Source organism: Amyelois transitella, chromosome 21 (assembly GCF_032362555.1).
Source record: "Amyelois transitella isolate CPQ chromosome 21, ilAmyTran1.1, whole genome shotgun sequence".
Taxonomy (NCBI): Eukaryota; Metazoa; Arthropoda; class Insecta; order Lepidoptera; family Pyralidae; genus Amyelois; species Amyelois transitella.
In genome coordinates, this window is record NC_083524.1 from 8,558,002 (window position 1) to 8,584,289 (window position 26,288).

The 26,288-nt window shown below is 36.1% G+C and overlaps 1 protein-coding gene across 1 annotated transcript; it reads left to right on the plus strand.

Annotated features, from left to right (window-relative positions):
• Positions 1–5,476: 5,476 nt before the first annotated feature.
• LOC106138867 (uncharacterized) lies at positions 5,477–25,189 on the plus strand (the record flags this gene model as incomplete). The annotated part of the gene is made up of 5 exons (XM_060950513.1): positions 5,477–5,505; positions 22,044–22,113; positions 22,646–22,751; positions 23,825–24,025; positions 24,960–25,189. Coding segments are annotated over 5 exons (618 nt in total), but the record flags the coding sequence as incomplete, so codon positions are not given.
• Between the last annotated feature and the right edge of the window lie 1,099 nt (positions 25,190–26,288).

The following is a 26,288-nucleotide window of genomic DNA, read 5'->3' on the forward strand; positions in this document are numbered from 1 at the left end:
ATATGTATATTTATTTATTTAACTTAGTAGATTTTTTGTTTGTGAAAAATATTTTTTTTATCTTTCAGCAGCTTATAATGGTAATGTGCAACAAAAATCCTCCCGGCGGTTTCTCGCTAAATCTATATCTAACCATTCAAAAACTTTATTAAATAAATTATTTTTTCTTACGTCTTAAATATTTTTTTATCAAGTAGATACATTTGTTTTAAGCAGACACCAAGCTTGTTTCGTAACAGTAAAAAGAGGTTCATATAAACTCGCTATAAATTGCACCATACATAAAACACTTGTAATGTGTTTGACGTCAGGATTCGCCCCAATTTCTCCTGTTAGAATAAAATAGATTAGATTTATTTTCAAACTTGGATACAAGGTATCACTTATTGACGTCACATCGCTTAAATCTTATTATATTTACAAGCGCATGTGTAGAAGAAGCGGCGGAACAAACTATACTGAAAAATTTTCACCGAACGCCAATTTCCAAATATAGATGTCTTAAATCGAAATCGTGTACGAATGCAAAGTGTTTACATTTAAAAATATGAATGAGTAGAAAACTAATGACATCAATACGTTAGTTGAGAAACATTTGAGTCTCAGACTCAATAATATGCTGCAAATTTCGCTAATTATTATTGTCATTCGCGCGGGACTACTAAGAAATCTTCTCATAGCGTACCCAACCCATAGACCACTTATGGAATCTATATAAAATGTAATATGCCGATTTGGGCTGCGCATTGATATGTACTATGTCAGTCAGTCAATTATTTAAAGAACAAAATGTAACATTCTTGTCAACCTGTTTGTCACAAATACAAATGTATATATTGATTACATACACACATATAGTCACGGCTTGCGGGGTAGACAGAGCCAACAGTCTTGAAAATACTAAAAATATTTTGATCTAGATTCCAATTTTATTTTCGTAAAGAAGAAGATAGATAAGCACAAGTCACCATGCCGTCTGTCCATTATCTTGATTGTTTTAAAAAAATTGTCATAACTATTGCACGGATTGAAAATTTGCCAACGTGAATCTATTTTATCACACGGCGTTTATATTGAGTGTCTATATATTTAGTTAGTTTTCTTTTTGTGTGCTCTGCTATTTTCATTCATCAAAGCGACTAAGGGATAGGCTAAATTGGGATTCTTCTTATAGGTGGTGAGCTAGCAATCTGTCACTATTTGAATCTCAATTCTATCAAAGCCATACATCATGATCTGCGCATATAGTTCAATATGGCCTTCCATGTTCCTTCACAAGGAGTATGCTCTTTTACGCTCGTCTTAAATCTCAATACATACATATAATCACGTCTATAACCCTTGCGGTGTTGACGGAGCCAACAGTCTTAAAAACACCGAAATGCCACTTTAAGTTATATGGCTTACTGATAATAGAGATTCAAATAGTGACAGATCGCAAGCCTACAAAAAGCGGTAAGCTTGTCTAGCGCATCCCTTAGTCGCCTTATATGATATCCATTGGGAAAAATATGGAGTGATTATATTCTTAAGTGTCGGGAACCATCAAATCTTTATTCCCTTAATGATTCTTCTTTATAGAATACTTAAGTAGCGAATCAGTGAAGGAAATTTGGTGCCATCACAATTCAGGATCGGGCGTTTTGCCAGCAGTGCTAATTGCAAATTGTATGTAGACTACACACGCACGATATTTATAAAGCGAAGTGATATGAGTGCTTTGAAGCTTTTTTGATAAAAAGCTCGACGTTGTTTGTGTTTTGGCGAGTGATGTCGGAAATTGATCTTATTAGAGCTTTTGAAGGCAGATGTGGCGTGTATACTCAGTGAAAAGTTTTGAAATCTTACTAATATTATACATATATAAATGTGAAAGTATGTTAGGATGTGTGTTTGTTACTCTACTACTTAAGGCCTTTGTCGCGCAGCGGTAGTACGCTTGTCTGTGACAACGGAGGTCTCGGGTTCGAATCCCGGCGAGGGCATGATGAGAAAAGAACTTTTTCTGATTTGCCTGGGTCTTGGATGTTTATCTATATAAGTATTTATTATAAAATAAAGTATCGTTGAGTTAGTATCTCGTCTCAAACTTACTTCGAGGCTAACTCAATCTGTGTAATTTGTCCCGTATATATTTATTAATTTACTCTTTCACGCAAAAACTACCGAAGGGATTTTCTCTTAACTTTGCATTAATATATGTATAGTAGCTTAAACATTAGAATAACATAAGTTAAAATTTATAAAGATTCAACATGGACGAAATTCGCGGACAGTAGTATACATGTATTCTCGACCCTGCTTGCTCTGTCTTCTGCAGAGCCTTCGCGTCTTGTGACCATCGGCTCTTTCAGCCCCGTAAGAGATGAAGACGTGATGCGTATGTGTGATATTCATAAAACAGATGCTAATTTACATACATACATATGGTCACGTCTATATCCCTTGCGGGGTAGACAGAGCCACCAGTCTTGAAAAAACAGAATGGTCAGCTATTTGGCTTATATGCTATATCTACTGTTTAAATTCTTATATATTATATTTACAAAAGGTCAGCAAGGTTAGCATGGCACGGGCAACGACCTTTTTGCCGTGTGGTTTCTGGCACTTATATAAAAAACAATGGGACCACTCCATCTGTAACCCATGGATGTCAAAAAGGCGAGTAAAGGATACGCTAGCAACCTCTCACAATTCTATCATTAAGCCAAACAGCTGAACGTGTCCTCCTATCAGTTTTTTCGAGATTGTTGGCTCTGTCTAAAGTTATTAATGTGGATGAAATGAATAATATATGCAGGGATAGTAAAACATAGAAAGATAAAATCTCTACTTACCCTTCTGGGAAAGTGATTCTGTGTATGTTTGTTATTTCATTGTTTCCACTGTATGTCTAGAACAAATAGTTATCTCAATTAAAATTATAAATGCGAAAGTCAGTTTGTTGTTTTGTTCCTCTTCACGGGTTATCTACTGAATAAAAAAAATAAAATTTCTTCAAATATCACGTATATATGTATAATTGTGCCGTGTGGTTCCCGGCACCAATACAAAAAAGAATAGGACCACTCCATCTCTTTCCCATGGATGTCGTAAAAGGCGACTAAGGGATAGGCTTACAAACTTGGGATTCTTTTTTAGGCGATGGGCTAGCAACCTGTCACTATTTGAATCTCAATTCTATCATTAAGCCAAATAGCTGAACGTGGCCATTCAGTCCTTTCAAGACTGTTGGCTCTGTCTACCCCGCAAGGGATATAGACGTGAACATATGTATGTATGTATGTATATGTATAATTAAGAGTCTGGAAAATCACATAGGTTATATCATCCCGGTAAAAATTAGAGTTCCCGAGGGATTTGCGAAGAACCTGCATTCTTTTGTGGATGATGTTAAATTCGCCGCTTGTCGTAACCAGAGTGGCGTTAAATTCGTAGCCTTTTGTTGGTGGCGGTAATTTCATCGTATTTTTTATAGATGGCGCTAAATTCACGCAGGCGAAGTTGCGGGCAAGAGTTAATAAGTTATATGCATAAATACATATAATCACGTCTATATCCCTGCGGGTAGACAGAGCTAACAGTCTTGTAAAGACTGATAGGTCACGTTCAGCTATTTGGCTTTAAGATAGAATTGAGATTCAAATAGTAACGGGTTGCTAGCCCATCGCCTAAAATAATTCCAAGTTTATAAGCCTACCCCTTAGTCGCCTTTTACGACATACATGGGGGAGTGATGGAGTGGTCCTATTATTTTTTCTATTGGTGCCGGGAACCACACGGCACTAATTTATATGTGTTGATTAAATTGTCACTAGCACAAGGCAACTTATCTTGGAACCTATTAATAGCTTTGAATAGTTTTGCCCTTTGATCAATTGACGATTAACTGAACCTATATGGCATCTAGAAATTGGCAACTGTAAGTTTATGATGATCAGAAATAGTTGGTCAACTAGGTCAAGTCTATTGAGTCAGGATTTAATGGAAACTATGATGGATATCATCAATGAACATGTTAATTGTTTTATTAATACCAAATTATAACTAGTATCAGATACATGATAAAAGCAGAGATTTTAGTAAGTACTTATTAAATTTTTTCTACGTATGTAGTACGTAATTTGATAGTAATAGTACATATGTCGAACTAATAACAATATGGTAATAGTAACAAACAAATAATAATTTTGGCATAGATGAAGATGAAAACTTATTATTGACACAAATTGTTAAGATAATCACAGTGGAGAGGAACACATTGCAGGAGAAAGAAATTGTTAATCATCTCTGAGGAGTGATAGAAGTCCAATTTTCTTAGTTTACGTAGTGTTGTTAGACTAAAAAAAAAACGGTCGAATAACAAGAAATCTTAAAATGTGCAAAACCGTTAATAAATCCTGAAATGCAGTGGTAATTATAATTAAAAAAAAAACAATCCATATTTGTGCGTGACTAGAAAATATATTTATCAGTCGAAATCATTTGGAACATGATCAAAAAAAGGTCAAAAATTAACGACCAAAAACAATTCTAACAGTAACTGAGTAGTTCGTTCAAATCACACGGGTTTTCACAGCACTCTGTGGCCACGCCCTGTCGTTTGCCCCTCATCGCCCCAAGAGCTCTCGATTTGGGGTAATACCAGGACCAACTGCTGTCTGAATGCCGAACACTGTCCAAAGACCTCTTTGAGAGCCCGTCTTCCATGTTGGGACAGAACGTGGCCAAAGAAATAGCCAATCTTCTGCCACAAAAGTACTGCTTCGTCGGCGCCACGGATGAAATAGCGACTATGATCAGAAGAGAAATAATTTGAACCTTCATGTTTAACACGCTATTGCTCTTACAGATGAAATTAAAATGTGTCTAGGACAGGAATTATTGGTGTTTTATACTTGGGAACAGCTGATTAATATGCAAAAAGGTATGAGATGTGTGGGCTTGGCTTCCAGGTCAGGTAACTGAAGGATTACAAGGACGCGTCGTCTGCTCACCTTAAGTCGAGACGGTTACTGACGTCATAATTATAATGTGAATATTACAATTACTTATTATGGCATTAAACTTGGCATTTTCCTGTTATGTGGCTAATACTGTAGTTGTTCCTATGAGTGATAGATATTGTGAGAATTTTAAATACTAAGTATGTAGAATTATATTTACAGTTGTTTACTTACTACTAATCAGTGCAAGTGTGTTTGTTGTGGCATAGATAAGGAATACGAGTTATAATGTACAAATAGTTTTTGTTTTTTGCATAATATGACTTGAAGAAGGTCTTAAACTTACTTATAGGTAATAAGATGCTTTTGACTTTTATTATACACTTCCGAAGACACGAGTCAGTGTGCTTTTATGCGGAAAAGAAATTGTAATCTTGAAATTAATTATATTTGTTGTTTTCATACTATCTAAGTTATTTTTTGTGAGAATGTAAATCTGTACCAAAATATACAAATTATTTGAATGCTAACTTGACAAACCAAATTTGGAGATATTTCTGTAAGTACCTATATATTTTTTGTTTATTTAATAATAATTTTGTTGTAAAATTATAAAATTATTTGCACGTAGGAAATACAACAATTAGGTCGCAAACATGAAAAAAAACCAGCTAGACTCTAAACGAATCTGATTTGCAAAAACCTTATTTATTTACACCTTTTGTAGACAGAAACTGTTGGTAAAACATACATACATACATATACAAATACATATAATCACGTCAATATCTGTCTGTAGACAGAGCCAACAGTCTTGAAAAGACTGATAGGCCACGTTCAGCTGTTTGGCTTTATGATGGAATTGAGATTCAAATACTGACAGGTTGATAGCCCATCGCCTAAAAGAAGAATCCCAAGTTTATAATCCCTTAGTCGCCTTTAACGACATCCATGGGAACGAGATGGAGTGGTCCTATTCTTTTTTTTATTTGTGCCGGGAACCACACGGCACACACACATATTATGTTGGTAAAAGCTAGTGTACATAAAAATGAGTCCATTTTATGGCCATCGCTGGCATCGCCCGCGGTGACGTCACTCGTGACTGCATACGATGCGTTTATTTCTGCACGTTTCGTAGAACTGTCGCGTCTTATTTGTGTGTATTTATAGCGAGTGTTTCCTTGACGGCGGGATTATTGCCGTGCAAGGGTGTCCGATGTAAATAAGACAAACTTTACATACACATGTACCTACGGTACGGTGGTCACAAAAATCTAAACTAATATATTTAAACGAGCAATTCTTGTATATATATATATATAATCAGGATCTCGGAAACGGCTCCAACGATTTTCATGAGAGTTACAGATTAGGGGCTTTTCGGCTCAAGGATTCGATTTATACATTTGACTGCGAATTAATTATAGAAATTTTTATGACCGTGACTCCGCTCGCGTCCAATTAAAAATCCCGTTAATTCCCATTCCCGCGAGAGATATAGACGTGATTATATTTTATGATACTATGTTATGTTTATCAGCAAATGCTCATCAGGCTGAACAACTTTGGTAATGCGTTATTTTGTATATTTATTGTAGTTAAGCTGGATCAAGTGATCCAATTTTCAAAAACATTTATATCTTATATGTTTCCACAAGGAACTTTCAATCATATCGGTTCAGTAGTTCCGGAGATAATCGTATGCAAACAAATCTATTAAAGTTGCCTTTTGTCTCTGGTGTTAAGCTTTGAACACAAGCTGTTGCATCGTAAATCTAGGTGTGGACTATAACAGAAGATATCCCATTCTTTTACGTTAAAAAGAAATAAATACTGAAAGGGAAAACATCACGATTGTCGTAGCCCACATCAATGTTTTGCATCACATCACCTTGTTATATCAACACGAGGTGATGACACTTTATTATTGTGATGAGGATTACGAGTAACTGTAATGACTAGCTGACACGGTAATACTGCTCATATTAGCAATGCGTTTGCATAGTTGATAAATAGATGTTTTTCCTTGTCAGTCATTGTACTTTCTACGAGGTAATCATCGTACATCACTAAAAGTAAGATCTTCCCGGATCTGTATCTGTTATGTAACAGTATCTACTTAAAATATTAATATAAACCTAAGTATATTAAAACTGACTAAAAACATAGCCATTCTGATATTCTTATTTCACTGATTTAACTTTTGGCTGATTAGAAATGAAAGAAATTATTTATCCTTGGTTGCCGAGAATTAAATTGGGATAAGTCCGCCATTGCACATTTTTTTTATATCAAGAATTTTTTTATGCAATAAAAAATTTGAAACAAAACCACAAAATCAAATACTTTGATAATGGAGGACATCGTAATACGCAAGATATATGGACGTGATTATATGTATGTACATATGTATCAGAATACTATGCACAACAAAAACATAGGACTCAAACCGCTTAATTGCCGTTGCTAACCTCTTGATTTGAAATTTGACATACATACATACATATGGTCACGTCTATATCCCTTGCGGGGTAGACAGAGCCAACAGTCTTGAAAAGACTGAATGGCCACGTTCAGCTATTTGGCTTAATGATAGAACCGAGATTCAAATAGTGACAGGTTGCTAGCCCATCGCCTAAAAGAGGAATCCTAAGTTTATAAGCCTATCCCTTAGTCGCCTTTTACGACATCCATGGGAAAGAGATGGAGTGGTCCTATTCTTTTTTGTAATAGTGCCGGGAACCACACGGCACTTGAAATTTGAACCGAAAAGATTTCAATTTTGTGGTCTACATGCGTACTAAAAAAGGATTTTCAAAAATTCCCTGATAGAACAGGAATTAATGAAACTCGTAAAAATCAAGTGGATATCGCACTGAGGAAGGATATTTAAAAATTTCTGCAAAGTCACGGACAAAAAGTTACTAGTTTTCGCCCGCAACTCCGCCCGCGAAACAGTATCATGTTTTTTTTCTATAATCCACACTACATGTTTGCAAAATTTCATGCAGTACAGTTTTGACGTGAAAGACGGACAAATAAACGCTTTCATACATACATACGTACATAAAATCACGCCTCTTTCCCGGAGGGGTAGGCAGAGACTACCTCTTTCTACTAGGACGATCTCTGCACACTTCCTTCGCTGCATCCACATTCATAACTCTCTTCATGCAAGCTCGACGGTTTCGGGTACGATAAACGCTTTCACATTATTATTTATTTATTTATTTAAACTTCATTGCACAAAATACAAATGTATAGCACAATTGGCGGACTTAATGCTAGAAGCATTATCTACCAGTATTAATATTAGCATGGATTGCCACGGCGTACTGTTTTATCGACAGCAACACGAATAGGCGCTTTACAGCCGCTCTCGAATTCAACACCGATGTTTTGTAAACAGAGAGGTGTCGGGCCAAACCGTGCTTGTGCGATTCGCGGGTAGATGCAATGTTTGCCGTTCCAGATTCGGAAATCTAATAAAACGAGAAATTCTTTATGCCAATTGTTAGGATTTCTAACATTATAGTGGCAACATTCCGACCGAAAGATCCGGCTCGAAGGACCAATGTTAATATAGCTGACGCTATTGGATGAACCCCGAAAATCGTAGATGTACATTTAATTTTCCTCAGCAGTACAAAGCATGAAAACAGAATGACGCGGGAGCGACAGTGCAAAAATCTTAGCATAGACAACTAACTTATAAATAAAATACTACATAGCAATGTTGTCACTGTAATGATACACCATTTAAAAATTTGAATTAACGTTCTAGATTTGGAGATACGAAAAAGTTACTCACTACCTTTAAAATATGATATTGATAGTCAGCAGTTTGGAGATAAAAAAAAACGAAGTATTCAAAATTATTCCATTTTTAAATTAATAATGTGTAAATTATCAATTCAAATACTACAACGCCCATTTTTTTAATTTGAATTATATTTTTACCTTCTACTATTGTGTTCAAATCTACTATGGTAACACCAAAAACCTGTCATTCCAAACATCCTATTATAACGGAACGTTTTTCGTGATATTTTTGACAACTGTTCTACTTATATTAATTGCTATATCCAACACGTCCGCTTGTCATGATCACAAAGGTTTGTTTGTTTGTCTGTTAGTTTGACATCAAAGAATAGTGTTGGCAGTGCGATCCCGGCCACTGATAGGTACGTTTACCTAACCCACTTTCATTGATATACGGACGAACTTGAGGTAATATCTATACTAATATTATAATTCGTGCCGTGTGGTTCCCGGCACCAATCCAAAAAAGAATAGGACTACTCCATCACTTTCCCATGGATGTCGTAAAAAGTTAAGCCAAATAGCTGTAAATGATAGAATTGAGATTCAAATAGCGACAGGTTGTTAGCCCATCGCCTAAAAAGGAATCCCAAGTTTATAAGCCTAGCCTATCCCTTAGTCGCCTTTAACGACATCCATGGGAAAGCAATGGAGTGGTCCTATTATTTTTTGTATTGGTGCCGGGAACCACACAGCACACACGATACATGGTTCCCGCATTGAAATCAAGTTAATGAAAACTAGCTGTTGTCCGCGACTTCGTTCGCCGTAAAAGTTCACTAACAATCTCAATACATAAAAGCTTAACCCCTCTATCTCAGAGGAATGGTAAGACACATTTTTGTAAGCCGGTTTTAAAGTTGGACTAAGCCTTCTAAGAAAACCGCATACTAATCAGTGCAAAAGTTTTCGAGCACATATAATATACAGACAGATATATGTAAATTATAGCCGGGCACCTAATTCGACAATAACTACCGACGCTTCTATTTCAGGTGATTTTATCCTATACACGGAGCGCTATAAATCGATTTATCAATTCGGTTTTATTACGATATGTAACGAGACATCTTGTGTCACATGTGGAAACTCACTGGAAGTTTATTTTTGTAAATCATTGATCCGTTGACGTGCGCACACGTCGCAATTTATCAAAACAATGTGATCTCAACCGAAAATATCAGGTACAGAATACTTTTTATCACCAAACGTAAAGGAGGAGTTACAAGTTTAATCGTGTATGTGGCTATAAGAAACGCTTTCCAAATATTTGTCTCATAATTTGCCTAAAAATGAACGAGTCCCCCTTCAAATGTATTTCCAATGCTATACATATACAGGACATATACAGGACAAATTACACAGATTGAGTTAGCCTTGAAGTAAGTTCGAGACTTGTGTTACGAGATACTAACTCAACGATTCTATATTTTATAATAAATACTTATATACCTAGATAAACATCCAAGACCCAGGCCAATCAGAAAAAGTTCTTTTCTCATCATGCCCTGGCCGGGATTCGAACCCGGGACCTCCGGTGACACAGACAAGCGTACTACCGCTGCGCCACAGAGGCCGTCGACGATGACGATCAGTTTATATTGGCGTCATCGGCAGAGGAGTTACAGGAGATGGTCAACTGTTTACATCCTACTACTATTATAAAGGCGAAAGTTTGTATGGATGTTTGTTACTCTTTCACGCAAAAACTACTGAACCGATTACCATGAAATTTGGTATGTAGGTAGCTGAAGACCCAGAATAACACATAGGCTACTTTTTATCCCAGAGTTCCCGCGGGATTGATAGGGTTTCCATGCGGACGAAGTCGCGGGCGGCCTCTAGTTACATAATAAAATAAAATAAAAACAATGGTTTCTGAAATGACAAAGTGTTGTATTTCGTGAGGAGGAGAAAAAGTTTAAAGTGAATCACGGGAGATGCTATTAAACTTGGGATTCTTATTTTAGACGTTGGGCTAGCAACCTGTCACTATTTGAATCTCAACTCCATCATTAACCACAAAGGTGAACGTGGCCTTTCAGTCTTTTTCTACCCCGTATGGGATTAAGATGTGATTGTATTTATTAAAGAGAAAAAGTGTAACAAGTGAAAGAGTTTGTAGGTATGACTAGAATTAACGACAGTTAATGAAAGGTGTAATAGTGATAACTATTGATAGAGAAATATTTTTAAAAATGTTCATAATTTCTTATTAAGTAAAAACTTAGTTACCTATCTACTTATTTATAAATAAACGACACAACTTCGACTGTATAAATGCATTTGTTGCCCATAATTCACAATTTCCCGAGCGTGCCCAAGAAACGTTTGCATTTCAAATTAATTCCCTGTCTAATAAAATCGTAAAAGGGATTAAGACAATGAAATAAACCTATCAAAGGCACGGGAACGTAAATCTATCACCACTTTATAGTTTAGCTATACCATCTATTTTATATCCTATCCTTTGATCAGATACTGATTTCTTGCTAAACAACGTTTTACAAAGGGAGTTCAAACGATTTGCGGGTAACGAAACGTGTGAAGTATTTCTCAGTCTGTGGAACGTTCCTAGCGGTTCCTAGTTATTTTTAAGAATGTCATTTCCCTGTAGTGATCTTGTCCTTGACTTGACGCCAAATAAAAATAATAATTACGTGTGAAAGCTCATAAATGTGAAGGTTGCATCGTATAAACAAGGTTGTAGTAGAAAATATTACTATATTACATCTAACACCCACCATGGCATGTATTTAAAATCTTCCACGGATGTCGACGACACTCGCAAATGATCGATAAAAAAAACTGTCAAGTCACACAATTAAATCGATAAATTTCTTTAACACCACTAAAACAACACTGGCAAGTAAACAAGCACTTCAATTTGTAAAATTCTAAATCCACATTCGAAATTCGAATTGGTGGCACTAGCAGTCGCTTCGAGAAATTCGAGGGCGAACCGCCCGGCGCATACGCGTAGCCACTGAAACTGTGTGTTACGAGCCAAGCTTACCACTTCTACGTCATTCACCAACATTGGCTGACGTTTGCCAAACCCGCCAACATAAACGAAGCTCGATTTTTATTTGAAATTCACAATCCCAAACGTTGGCCTGTGTGACCAACGTTCCGATTTGGCTCAGTTTAACGACACATAAAATACTGTTATTTTGATATTACGATCGTCTTATAATACGTTTGATATCGATACTGAATGTGCAGGTCTGGTCGGAATTGGAGTAAGGACATTGAAGTATTTTGTTATGCATTATTAGTTCAAATAGCTATATGTAACGTGTTCATTAAATTCTTATTACAGCTTTTATGCTGAAACGTTGGTAAGAGAAGTTCTGAACGAACGTATATTTTGCTCAAATCCTAGACGGCCTGACGAAACATCAGAATCGTCCTTACATAACAACAACATAGTATCACGTCTATACCTCTTGCAGGGTTGACAAAGTCAACTTATTAAAATCATCATAACGAATACAATTTAAAACTACGACTAGAATAGGTCATTAAATTTTTAAACAGGAATTGAACACAGTTTGAGCGGGCAGATTGTACTGGCTCTAAATTTTAGATTAGGTACTTAACTACCCCATAACACAAATCTACTAATTAACACAGTTAACGATACCATGATTTTAATAAATACAGAAATTGATAAATATTGAAGTCTTCAAAAACCCAGAACCTCCTGAAACAAAGGTAAGCAGTTAACCAGTACGCCACAGACGAGAAAATGTGAACTCATTAACGTAATTTTCAAACTAAAAACAATAAGAGTATTAGAGAATTATAGTATTATAAATGTTCTTACATCAAAGGAAAATACCTTGTAAAAACTACCGCTAAACACATAAAAAGATGCAGGAGCGAAAAGCGTTGTAAAAATTCTTACGTCTCGTCAAGATCTTAAAATCCCTAATGAAAATAACTTCATTGAAGACACGAATTAAAGAAAAAACATTAAAGAAAAAACGTTGACACATGGTTACCCGCATTGAAATCAAATTGTTGAAAACTAGCTGTTGTCCGCGACTTCGTTCGCCGTAAAAGTTTACTGACAATCTCAATACATAAAAGCTAAACCCCTCTATCTCAGAGAGATGGTAAGACAATTTTTTGTAAGGAAGGCTTACAAAACGGAACTTTGGACTAGACCTTCTAAGAAAACCGCATTCTAATCGGTGCAAAAGTTTTCGAGCACATAAAATATACAGACAAATATAAATTCTAAGAAATATAATTTTTGGCTTCTGTTGTTTATTTATAAATCCCCCTCATCGATTTTTTTTGGCAATATCTTTCAAGATCGGTAAAATAAAATTATATTGTATGGATATGGATAACATTTAGCCATATTTGATGCACAATAATATAACCAGTTGGTAGATATCGCCATATGTTTTAAATATACTGATCACAAAGGCATTTTTAGAACAAAGGGCGGTGACGCTTCATTTGAAGACCTTCAAAGAGTTGTTTGAACTAAAACAAGAAAATCGACGGCTGTAAAACATTTAAGACCAGACAGAGTGTAAATTATACATTTATTGTCTTTGCCTCTTTTTATTATTAAGTAAGTGATCAAGTTGCACCACAAAAGAAAGCAAGGAAACCTACGCATTCTGACAAATGGGTTTGCAAAAGTAATTTAATATGGGTTAGGTTCTATTGCAAATATTGTGGACAAATATTATGACATTTGACGGCGTCTGTGGCGCAGCGGTAGTACGCTTGTCTGTGACACCGGAGGTCCCAGGTTCGAATCCCGGCGAGGGCATGATGAGAAAAGACATTTTTCTGCTTGGCCTGGGTCTTGGATGTTTATAAAATATACTATCGTTGAGTTAGTATCTCGTAACAGAAGTCTCGAACTTACTTCGAGGCTAACTCAATATGTGTAATATGTCTCGTATATATATATATATACATATATTATCAGACGGAAGTCGCTTCGTGTAATAACCTGACAGAACCGTGGTCATAGACGCCCGCGGGGCTACTCACGGCCGAGAGATGAGAATGGAACTGGACAGAAGATCAAGTTACACTCCTGATAAATAATAAGCTTCGGCCGATGAATCAACCTATGATTTGGAATACAAAAGGTTTTTGGCGAATCCAAATGAAAGCAATAAGAATTCTGGAGGAAAGTATTGATTTGATTGATTGATGATGGAGATTGATTGGTGATATGTACAATATAAATGGGCATGTAACTCCCTGCGTCATTGTTGCCCGATGCACATAACTTAGGGATTTTTTAGGCTTGAATGTAAAGGCTTTATTTGAGCGTAAGTGTGGCAGACCGCTTCTTCATCTTGCTTCTCTTCAGGAAGATTAGGGTCAAACTCTCTTTAATTTTCTAAAAAAGGATCATGATTTCGGTAATTTCTCAAAAAATTGGTTACCGCGGGCTCTGAGAAAATGAGGCCTAATTTTAAGTCTTTGTCAAGTCTTTGTCCAACACCAAGAGTCAATGAGATCACAATTTTAAGAACTTCTGACGGTGTTACTCCAATTTCTACGAACATTCTCGTTTCCCTGAAACTCAAAATGAACTTAAAACGGCTTACTACGTAATTTGAACACTTAATTTATTGTGATTTAGACAGTTTCTCTGGAACCACTAATAATTTATGTGCAAATGGCGTTTTCCTGGGATTGCGAATTTTAATAAAAATAGAATTTATATCTTCACCTAATAATAAAACCGGTCTATGTCTGAAGGAAGATATTAAATAAATCAATGCTTCATAGTTTTTGTAGTTTTCTTTTTTGGATTTTTATAATTTAATCTGTGCATCTAGTATCTTACGTAGACCGAAGAAGAGACTAGAATAAGGTTTAATTGTAAACTTGGGTGAACTAAATTTATAGTAAATACCCAAAAACATAAAAGTTATAATATGACCAAAAAAAAGTATAAACGAATATGAAAAAAAAAAATTAAGATCACTCGGCTCTTAATTTATAGTAGGTATTTAATGAGACAAAGTATCCACACGATACAAAATTACAACCAAGGACATTTGAGATTATTCCTACACTTTAAACAAAAGCAAATCACATTAAAATAAGTCAACATTGCACAAAATACAACCAAACATAAACATCGGACTGTTAAAACGTTTGAAACTCTCAATAAATTGACGTCAAAAGGCGATGCATGTTTAAAATATACTTCCTACTGTGAAACAAACAGACGAAATTGTTCTCCATGTTGGAATGTATGATACAGAGAAGATTTAAGCTGAAATGAAACTGTTTTGTTGAAGAGAGTGAGACGTGACGTATAAGCTAATGAAACTATATGATATGTTATTTCGTTTGCGGACGTGTTTCCATTGTCACACGATTGGACACTCAATGGTACGAGTTATATTATACTTATCAGTTTGGATTTTAGAATGAAAATTGTACATGCCATGACAAGTTAATAGTAAATTATGAAATAAGAAATCATAACGATTCTTGGTTCAATTCAAACTATAGCTCTCATGCAATCGCTGCATATTTCCGAATAGCGATTAAAAATGGCATAAGAGTAATGAAGACATTCCCATGTCCATACCTCCTCAACATCGTTCAGATGCTTCCTCGTATAGCTCTGGAATACGCACAGTGGCGTCTTTAATGATATGATGATGAATGCCTATATATATGCCAATAATTAATTTCTACCAGTTTAGCATATTGTGATACCTAATGCTTCTAATACCAAGGACGATAAGACATATTCTACTTTGTCAACGTAAGTGAATCGTCCCGACCATAATTAACAACTTCCCAAAAGGACCACATACCAGAATGACCACTCCAAGATCCAATTGCCGTATTGAAATCTTTCTCAAATGCACTTCCTACATCGTCCACTTCTCTACTATACTATACTAAAAGTATGTACTGAAGTTACAATGGCCTTGAAAACATAGACGAACAACAGAACAGATTTAGAACACATTAAGCTTTTTAAACACAATTTAAAATTCGAAATAAAACTAGGAATCGCGGCTATCAATCACAAACGTGCCAATAAACAAGAGGACATGATTTCTGAGATCGAATTGTTTACGTTGATGCCATTCGGGGGATCGGCACATTGTTAGCGAGATAGTGAAAGGATTTCGATTTATGATTTTATTTCACTTTGTAGTTCGGTAAGGTTTCTAGGTGTAAATATAAAAAAAATATTCCGCCACCGTAGAAAATGACAACACCTTCTCGGCTGTGGCATGCGCCGATGATAGAGTGACAAAGAAAGTCGGCACGTGTGTTTACTGTCTTAAAATTGTTTTCTTTTATTATTTTTCTCCGGCGAGAATCCGATAAATTTAACTTAAAACTGGCGAAAAAGATGCAATGCAAGCGGAACTTAATGTGTTTGTTACTCGTAACTCTTCACAGTTAAACCACTAAAATTTTGATAAAACTCAGTACAAATATAATGTTAACTTTAAAAAGAACATTTTCAACAATTACTAACGAGAATGGGAACTGCGATAATATTTGTGCATCGCGAGCAGTGCAACTGGCATAAGCTAGTAAAAAAAAAGCACCCAATAACTTATTATTGCACCCGCTATTCGCTAACCGCTAACAATGGCACAGCAATCGAACGGACAAGGAAAACAAACATGCACCGACAATGGAAATGCGCTGGATGTCTGCCAAGATGTTTCGTCAACCGAAACTAAAAGATTTCATATTCCAAATGAGATAGGCAATGATCATGGACACGCGTTGAAATAGATGTTACGTTTGTTTTGAGGTGGTCATTAATATAAGGGCAATTTTTATCTCCTAACATTTATACATACATACATATGGTCACGTCTATATCCCTTGCGGGGAAGACAGAGCTAATAGTCTTGAAAAGACTGAATAGCCACGTTCAGCTATTTGGCTTAATGATAGAATTGAGATTCAAATAGTGACAGGTTGCTAGCCCATCGCCTAAAAAAGAATCCCAAGTTACAAGTTATATTTATAATACTAGAATATTCCTGCGGTTCTGCCCACGTATAGGTAACTGTTTAATTCAATTTCGAATTTCGGGAAATTCCCTCTAAGTAATTGTACTTACTTCATGCCAAATTTCAGTCCCAACGCTTTGAGCCTTGCGTTGATATATCAGTCAGTTAAGCAGTGGTCTTTTTATGTATTTGATTTTAAACTCAGATATTAGTTTCATTAAGGAAACTTTAAGAATAACTGTTTTGTAATTTGTTATATTACTTTTTATATGCAACAAAGAGTTTATAATCAAACAAAACAAATCAGATTAAATTTTTATAAAAAAAAATTCTCGATTCTTTGATACAGGAATACAAAACTATATTTAGCTTAAGCTATATTGAGAGAGGAACACTTAAAAAAAATTAAGGGATATTTTCACGTAGGTACATTATCTGTATCTCGTCTAACTCGATTGTTTATCTGTGGCGCTGACGCTAGACGAGAGACGAGATGAGCTGTTAAGCACGCGGTTTCATTTTGACAATCAGAAGGTAAGAATTCATGTTGAAATGTCGCTTCTATCTAAAAATTACGTCAGACGTCAGCAGACGTCAAATTAAAGCGACGGTGAATATATCTCAAATTAACGATCGGTTGGCAAATTTAAAAAAAGTTCTTTGATTAATTGATCTCGCGGGATAAATGGCAAATGGTGTATTTTGCGATACGTTAAGATAATAAAAAAATAGATACTAACTAAAAATCACTCTTTTTACATACATTACTAACGCCATAGTTACATGTGTCCATACATAATTTTTCCAAATATGTTAATAACTTATACAATTTGAGATATTATTTAGTGGGTTATTTTTAAGCCAATAAATAAGAGTAGGTAGGTACCTACCAGTCTTTAAATTTCCATATGTATCCCCCTTAATAAAGTTGGTTTAGTTCTAACCCCTCTAAAAAGAAAAGGAAAAGGTAAAGTGGTTTTGACGTGAAAGACAGACAAACACGCAAACGCACTTTCACATTTTTTTAAATAATCGCTAGTATAGACGTGAGGCATGTTTATCTACCCCCTACAACCCCTACCTTCAAGGAATTTTCAAAGAAATGTAAGAATACCTACATAGGTACAAATAATAACATATGTATATATACCTTGCGGGGCAGAGAGAGCTTACATTCTTAAAAAGACTGATAGGGCCACGTTCAGCTGTATTTATGATAAAATTAAGATTCAAATTATGACAGTTTCAAAAGACGAATCCCAAGTTTTATAAGCCTATCCCTTAGTCGCCTATTTCCTAAATGTAGGAATATTGTGGCTTTTCGTACTTTTGTAATCGCGTGATACACGACCGCGAATTTCCCTGAAAAAATATAAATAGATGCACTTTTTTTTTTAGAAACTGCGGTGGCCAAGCCGTTTCCCGGTATAACCACGGTTTCCTGTAAGAAAATATAAAGTTTTAGACCAGGGTCATATGTAAAATAATGTGCACATCAATACTTACATACGATTATTGTGAAGAGAAATTATTTATTTGTATTTTTGTTTGAAACGAATAAATTAAAAATCATGTTCAATTTTTTTAAATTTTTATTTGCATAACAATAAATAAATAAATAATAAATATAATAAATAAATATACCTATACGGGACAAATTACACAGATTGAGTTAGCCTCGAAGTAAGTTCGAGACTTGTGTTACAAGATACCAACTCAACGATACTATATTTTATAATAAATACTTATATAGATAAACGTCCAAGACCCAGGCCAGTCAGAGAAAGCTCGTTTCTCATCATGCCCTGGCCGGGATTCAAACCCCGAATCTCCGGTGTCACAGACAAGCGCACTACCGCTACGCCACAGAGGCCGTCATAACATAACAAAACATGGACAAAACTCTCGGGAGTTTTCTGGAAATCCAAGCCCGCGCAAAAGCATTACCTATATAAAAGGTGACAGATAGCTACTAATATTATGAAGCTGTAAACAAACTAATCGTCCCGGTCAGTCAGTCAGTCGACACCCTGTCAGGCAGCTTATACTAACTGCACGATGCAAAGCTCTAGTCAAAATATTTGTTGCAACGTCTAGTAAATTAAACAGTTCATTTAGTTGGTAAAATCTGACAAGTTACAGAATTTACCTACGGTGGAATTTGAGTAAATGAACAGCGGATTTTTTGTTAAGCAAGGTAATACAGCAATAAGCAAGACAATTTCCAGCATAAAGCGATACAGCTGAACGTCAATAAAGTCGAAAAAAAAATCACGTACTTATGATATACCTAAAGTCGTGATTATACTCGTATGTATGTATGTTTTCTCTTACCGAAGCGCATCAGTTAGGACTTAAACTAATGTACATACATACATACCTATAACCACGTCTATATCCCTTGCGGGGTAGACAGAGCCACCAGTCTTGAAAATGCAAGTAGGCCACATTCAGCATTTTTTACTGATAGCGTCGCATGATTTTTGTTTTTGTGACTTGAGGCGTAGACATGAAGCCACATAGTCACTGTACATGGTCATCGTGGTCACGCGCATCACTCATTTATAAAGATCGGAATAGGTAGATTGAATTGGGGTCAATGAACTGAAACGTATATATTAATATGGACATGCCTCCGTCCGGGATTGCGGGATTTGTAAATTATTAAGATTTTTTCCGGAATTTTTACAAGTGGGATGAAGAATATATCAGTGGTAGCTGTTTTCCCCCGACTTCGTTCACGTAAATTGTAGTCCTATGTTACCCACGGACAATGTACTCGTAGTTTACTGTAAGTATAAGTACTGAAATGGAATCACGGAAAAGAGGCTTATCCATGTTATGCTTTCTATGGTAATTCATGATGCAAGTACATAAAATCAATCTACCTATTCCGATCTCTACTCATTTATCATCAGTCACCATACACTGACCATCAGCGGTATAGCAGAGGCAAACTGTACCACACAAAACATACTCGTACATCAATCGATTGGCCTTCAAACCCCTGCTCCAAGTTTACGAGCAATGCTAAAAATACCGCCAAACTTTGATTTACGTGGTTCGGTCACGCTACCCTTGCACATGACACGGCCAGGTCATTTCCTAGTCCTGGGTAATCACTACACATGTATATAAAAAAAAAGGTTCCATCTGTCTGTTTCTTAGCGTTCTTCATTTATATTTTGCTAGAGGCCGCCCGCGACTTCGTCCGCATGGAAACCCTATCAATCCCGCGGCAACTCCGGAATAGATTGCCTATATGTTATTCTGGGTCTTCAGCTACCTACATACCAAATTTCATGGTAATCGGTTCTGTAGTTTTTGCGTGAAAGAGTAACAAACATCCATACATCCATACAAACTTTCGCCTTTATAATAGTAGTAGGATAAATGCGAAAGTTTGTGAGTTGGATGATGCAGTAGGTACCTATTCAGTGCTTTTTTAAACAATTTATTCCTGAACATATCATTAGTGCCGTGTGGTTCCCGGCACCAATTTAAAAAATAGGACCACTTCATCTAGTTCCTATGGATGTCGTAAAAGGCGACTAAAGGATGGGCTTATACAGGGCACGTTCAACTGTTAGACTTAATAATAGAATTTAGATTCCAATATCGACAAGAACGCAGACAGAAAACCTAATACCCCGGTCGTTATTAATCAAAATAATGTTGTATTGGTGTTTTCTAATCGGAAACCGCCTAATCGAAATCTTCAAATCTTTATACTCATACAGAAACTAGATAATACATACATACATATAATCATGTCAATATCCCTTGCGGGGTGGACAAAGTCTTAAAAATACTAATAGACCACGTTCGGCTGCTTGGCTTAATGATAGAATTATTCAAATAGTGACAGGTTGCTAGCCTGTCGCCTAAAGGAAATAATCCCAAGTTTATAAGCCTATCCCTTAGTCGCCTTTTGCGACATTCATGGGAAAGAGATGGAGTGGTCCTATTATTTTTTCTATTGGTGCCGGGAACCACACGGCACAACTAGATGATCTAGATAATTCTGACACGTTATCAAAAATTATACTAGAACGTGCGTACATAAACATCTTAACCGCAACATTTAAACCATCCGCCAAACATTATTACGACGACGTCACAAAACTGAAAAATTACCGTTCGGTAAAAACTTGCCGCATGCAATAAGGCCATAACGTATAACCGTGACTTCTTATTACGAAAGAAAGAAAAATTAGTTCGAGTCAGTCGGCAGAACCAACTTTAACTTATAGCATTACTTTAACTTAGCTATCGGGAAGTTATTGCGAAAAATTTAAAGAAATTAAGTTCACTGATATGATTAATAACTAAACTCGCCATAATTCTCGCATTGAAAATAATTTCTAAAGATAAAAAAAAAAAAAAAAATTTTAGTTAGCAATTCGTCATTGGTTTGGCTATTGGATTATCTTGATTTATGTTTAATTCTTAAAATATAGACTAGGTAGTCGATGACAAATAGCGGAAATTCGATTAAATACGTATTAATACATTATTTTAATTAATTTACAGTCAGTGGACTAAACAAACCTTTTTTTTTCATAAAGTTATAAATACTGTTTGGTAATATCTATTTAGTTAATATGACAGTGAAGTGAATGACATGAATTGGTGATTGATTAAGAATTTATTTGGGGTTTATTTACAAGATTTAGTAACGAAAATATATTTTGGTGTCGCGTTAAAATCCGAGAGTGCAGAAATGTCTTTCTTAACGGAATATTTCGACGAATTCCGACAACATCTGATTAGAAAAACCAAAATGTTTGTATCGTACTCATGTTATCATTGTTTGCATTTGGGTAAAAAATGCTGTCGAATTAAGAACCTTCTCCTTTTCTTTGGAGTCGGTTAAAAGAAATCAATTACCTTTATTTTGACGGTCTCTGTGGCGAAGCGTTTAGTGCGCTTACACATTAAGTCTCGTATTCGAATCCCGGCCATTATATAACTAGCCTGCATATGTAGAAAAGACCCAATTTTAGAATCTTAGGCGTTGATTTTTGCAAAAAATCTATATTTATCCTTTGACAGAACGCGGGTTTTTAACTATATGTACACCAAATTTCATTCTAATCGGTCCAGCGGTTTAGCTGTGAAAGCGGAACAGACGGACAAGACTTTCGCATTTATAAGTACCTAAGGATATAGTATCTTTGAATTAATGCCTCCATTGAACCCAAGTTTCGAACTTCGTTGCGAATTCAATCCAATTATTTTATCCAGTAAGTATTTATTAATTTATTGTTACCTCGGCCAGGTGTCGCCCAGAAGACAGATGGGCGAAGCTGGATGGCAAGTGGCTGGATCCAAAAGTCGGCACGCAAGAAGTAAGTTTTCATACATACATATTGTCACGTCTATATCCCTTGCGGGGTAGACAGAGCCAACAGTCTTGAGTTAAGTTTTTATACTCCATCACAATCACAGGCTTCACATCAGTATTGTGCACAAGAATTGCCAATCCAATTTTTTTATAAGCAATATAACCCATCTTTATTCCGTGACGGGGTAGACAGAGGCAGTAGTTAAAAGACTCGAAGGCCTCGTTAAACTCATCTAGTTTGATGGAACGGCTTCACAAAGGATGATTTATATTTCAATGGTATCTATTTCCCCAGATACCATTGAAATATAAAGCTGAATCACTACAAAGAGAAGACCTTAGACAGCTAGAGATCCTTCCAATTGCCACGATCACTGCAAACATCTTTCGCTCCATCCACATTCAAAACTCTCTTCATGCAAGCTCAAACTTATTGAACAATAAAGCATTTATTTACTTACTTACTCATCGGTTAAGGTTATTCTTGACCTGACCTTTCGCCAAGACGTCTCCAATTCGATTACAATTAATTTCAGAAAGCGTGGACTGATGAAGAGATCAATGATTTCATCAAAGCCACCATGAAGCGGCTGCGCGGACAGTCTTCCTACTATAACGACTTCTGCGCACATCTTTCACCAGGTTAACATACATACATATCACGTCACGGTCACGTCTATATCCCTTGCGGGGAAGACAGAGCCAACAGTCTTGAAAAGACCGAATGGCCACGTTCAGCTATTTACCTTAAAGATACATAGAAGATAGATTGCTAACCCATCTCCTAAAAAAGAAGCCCAAGTTTGTAAGCCTATCCCTTAGTCGCCTTTTACGACATCCATGGAAAAGGGATGGAGTGGTCCTATTCTTTTCGTATTGGTGCAGGGAACCACACGGCACCAGGTTAACTTAGTAACGTAGATTTTTCTGTATACCGTAGGTACTTACTATAGTTTCCACGCGATGCGAATTGTTGTTTGTTGTTGGTTTAGGAATTTCTTCGATAACTTCTCATAGTGCTCGCTTAAACTCATGATGAATATACCAACAGCTATATGGTCTACAGTTTCGCCTGTATCTTGAATAGTCAGTCTGTCAGGTTAATTTTTTTAACGATTTAAATGCTACAACTAATTCAAACTATACCTACAAACAAACATACATAAATATAATCACGTATATATTCCTTGCGGGGCGGATAGAGCCGACAATATTGAAAGACTGAAAGGCCGTTTCCAGCTGTTTCAGTTTTTGATGGAATTGAGATTCAAATACAGGTTGCTAGCCTACGCCATCGCATTCAAAAGGAATCCCAAGTTTATTAGCCTTACCCTAAGTCGTGTCACACGGCTATCTATTTGTTAGTTCTTCACACAGCTAAACGGTTCTGTTTACCCCGCAATGGATATAGACGTGACTTCATGTTCACACTTTACACACAACAAAAAAATCTTTTGTAAATTTGGCACAATACCTAAGAGTAAAAAGACATCTAGATATGTCCTTCTATATTACTCAGGAGTTTCATCCCCTAAAAAGTAAAGTGAAATTAGCAAAAAATTGCCACAAATAAGCCACAGATCGCGTGCGAAATTGTGCATATATCCATTCAACTACTGAAAACCTTAACTATGTACTTACTATTTTCTTGTTACTGTGTAAATTTCTATGCAATAAAGATATTACAAACGAAAACAAACCTTTTGTCTTAATAGAATTCAAAACGCGGCCGTTCAAGCCGCGACCGAAGAAAAATCCGTGTGCGAAGAAAGACCAGGTGGTCCAAGAGGAGGAGACTGCTGAAGCGGCTCCGGCGCTGGCGATGAAGGACACTGAGCTGATGAAGATGGCCAAGGAGATATACGAGCAGGATATGGACAAGCCCACGTTGGAACCGCTGCCGACTCATCTGAGAAGTTTGTTCTAAAACTTTGATACTCACTGTTCAGATTAGGTTCTGACGAGAGGAAGGTGGGGAGAGATATCAGAATGGACATATTTAACAGATGCATTCTTCAGATTCATGCATTCAGTCTTACAGATTACTAGGATTAAATGTGTTTGTGTCTAAATATATATACAAGTGTCTTGTGGTTCCCGGCAACCATAAAAAAGAATAAGACCACTGCATCTCTTTCCCATGGAATCGTAAAAGGCGACTAAGGAATATGCTAATAAAATCTGGATTCTTCATTTAGGCGATCAATGTTTTTAAGACTGTTGGCCCTGTTTACCCCGGAAGGGATATAGACGTGATAATATGTATGTATGTTAATATGTATATACCGGCCAAAGCCGATTTCAGGATAATTTTATAGAAATAACACACATTTATATAATTTATTAGTTAAGTAAGAAATCCAGTCGTTCTTACTATCTAGCACGCAACGGGTAAATAATTCAATAAACTTGGTATCAGGTACCAGTTGGTAGGTACTGAGTAAGTACCAACTTTAATTCTATTTAATTTGGGACGGTATAAGAACAGTTAGTATTATTATATTTGTATGAATTCAACTACTCACCCTGTATTTTATTTTTTCGCTGCACACTGAATTTATAACGACGGTAAGTGTTTAAAACTAAACGTTAAGTCTAGTAAACAACAATAAAAAAAAGTAAGTAAAAAGCGACGATGGGATAGGCTTATACAATTCTAATTCTTCTTTAAGGCGATGGGCTAGCAACCTGTCACTATTTTAATCTCAACACCAAACAGCTGAACGTGGCCTATCAGTCTTTTCAACAATGTTCGCCCTGTCTACCCCGCAAGGGATATAGACGTAATAATATGTATGTAAATTTAAAATCCTTTACGCATTTATCTAACACAAACTTTTTCCTTCCCAGTCCTCGGCTATGTCCGCAAATGTCTCTACAAGACTGGTATTAGCGAGTACCAGAACAGTATAGCCCGCCTCGCTTACGAGTTGGTCAGAGACGACCGCATTCCCCGCTACCACGCTCATAATGGATGTCGGCCCAAGTGGGGGCTGCCACCAGATGGCATTCGTCAGCCTGAGCTGGATGGCGCGCCTTATGACGGCGAAAGATTGTTTTAGAAGCGTTTTGAATGAGTGTTGCCACAAAATTAAAATATGTCCCATTTATTGAATTGTAGTGATCAAGACTTGTGTCATTCTAAACGGATAAGAAACGTCATTTAGAGGGTACCTTACTTCATATATATAGGAGCATACTTCACTACAGGTACATTGTCATGTATTTCAATATCATTTACCGCTTGTATATGATACCCATCAACTGTGTAATTCGGTTACATTCGTTATTATTAACCTGTATTAACGTTATCATCGAACGTGTAAATGCTATTCAAATCTAGATATGAAAGTGTAAAGCTTTTGATACGAATTTATTTTGTAATAAACAATTTACTTTCAGCTTGTCTTTCTTATTTCATTGAATTCCTATTCACATGAAACATCCTACTAATATTATAAATGCGAAAGTTTGTGAGTATGTCAGTATGGATGTTTACTCTTTCACGCTAAAACTTCTCATCGGATTACGATGAAATTTGGTATGTATGTAGCTGAAGACCCAGAATAACAAATAGGCTACTTTTTATCCCGAAGTTCCCGCGGGATTGATTGTTAAGTTATGATAGGGTTTACACGCGGACGAAGTCGCGGGCGGCATATAATATTATTCTGATTGCTATGAACAGTTGCTTGTGGTCCGCAGTTATGGTCCCCCTATTTTGGGAAGCTCTCAGCCATTATCAACCATATTATTTGAGCTCCAATGAAAGCCGACTAAAATAAAACAATCAGTAATAAATTATATCTATTTATTTGTTTCACCTGATCGCGTCAGTCATTTACACAAATACCAAAATGATTTGCACATTTACAATGCGTACATTACCTACCTACAACTTAGATACAAATTATTATTAAAAGTGAGTCAGTTATAAACCAAAATGTATGTGAAATTTTTTGTCATTTTCTCGATTGCATGCCTGACTTGAAACCTTTTATTTGGCAAAAATTGCCATTATTCTACCAAGGAAATATAACAAACCTGGAAACCAACTCATAAAATCCAATAAGAGTTTAATGAAAATTACCTCGAAACACTTTACTTTTTTGACAGATTTTTATCGTGTGAAAAACTAACACTGTCCCGTTTTAAGTCACAACAAAAAGAGAAGCGGCG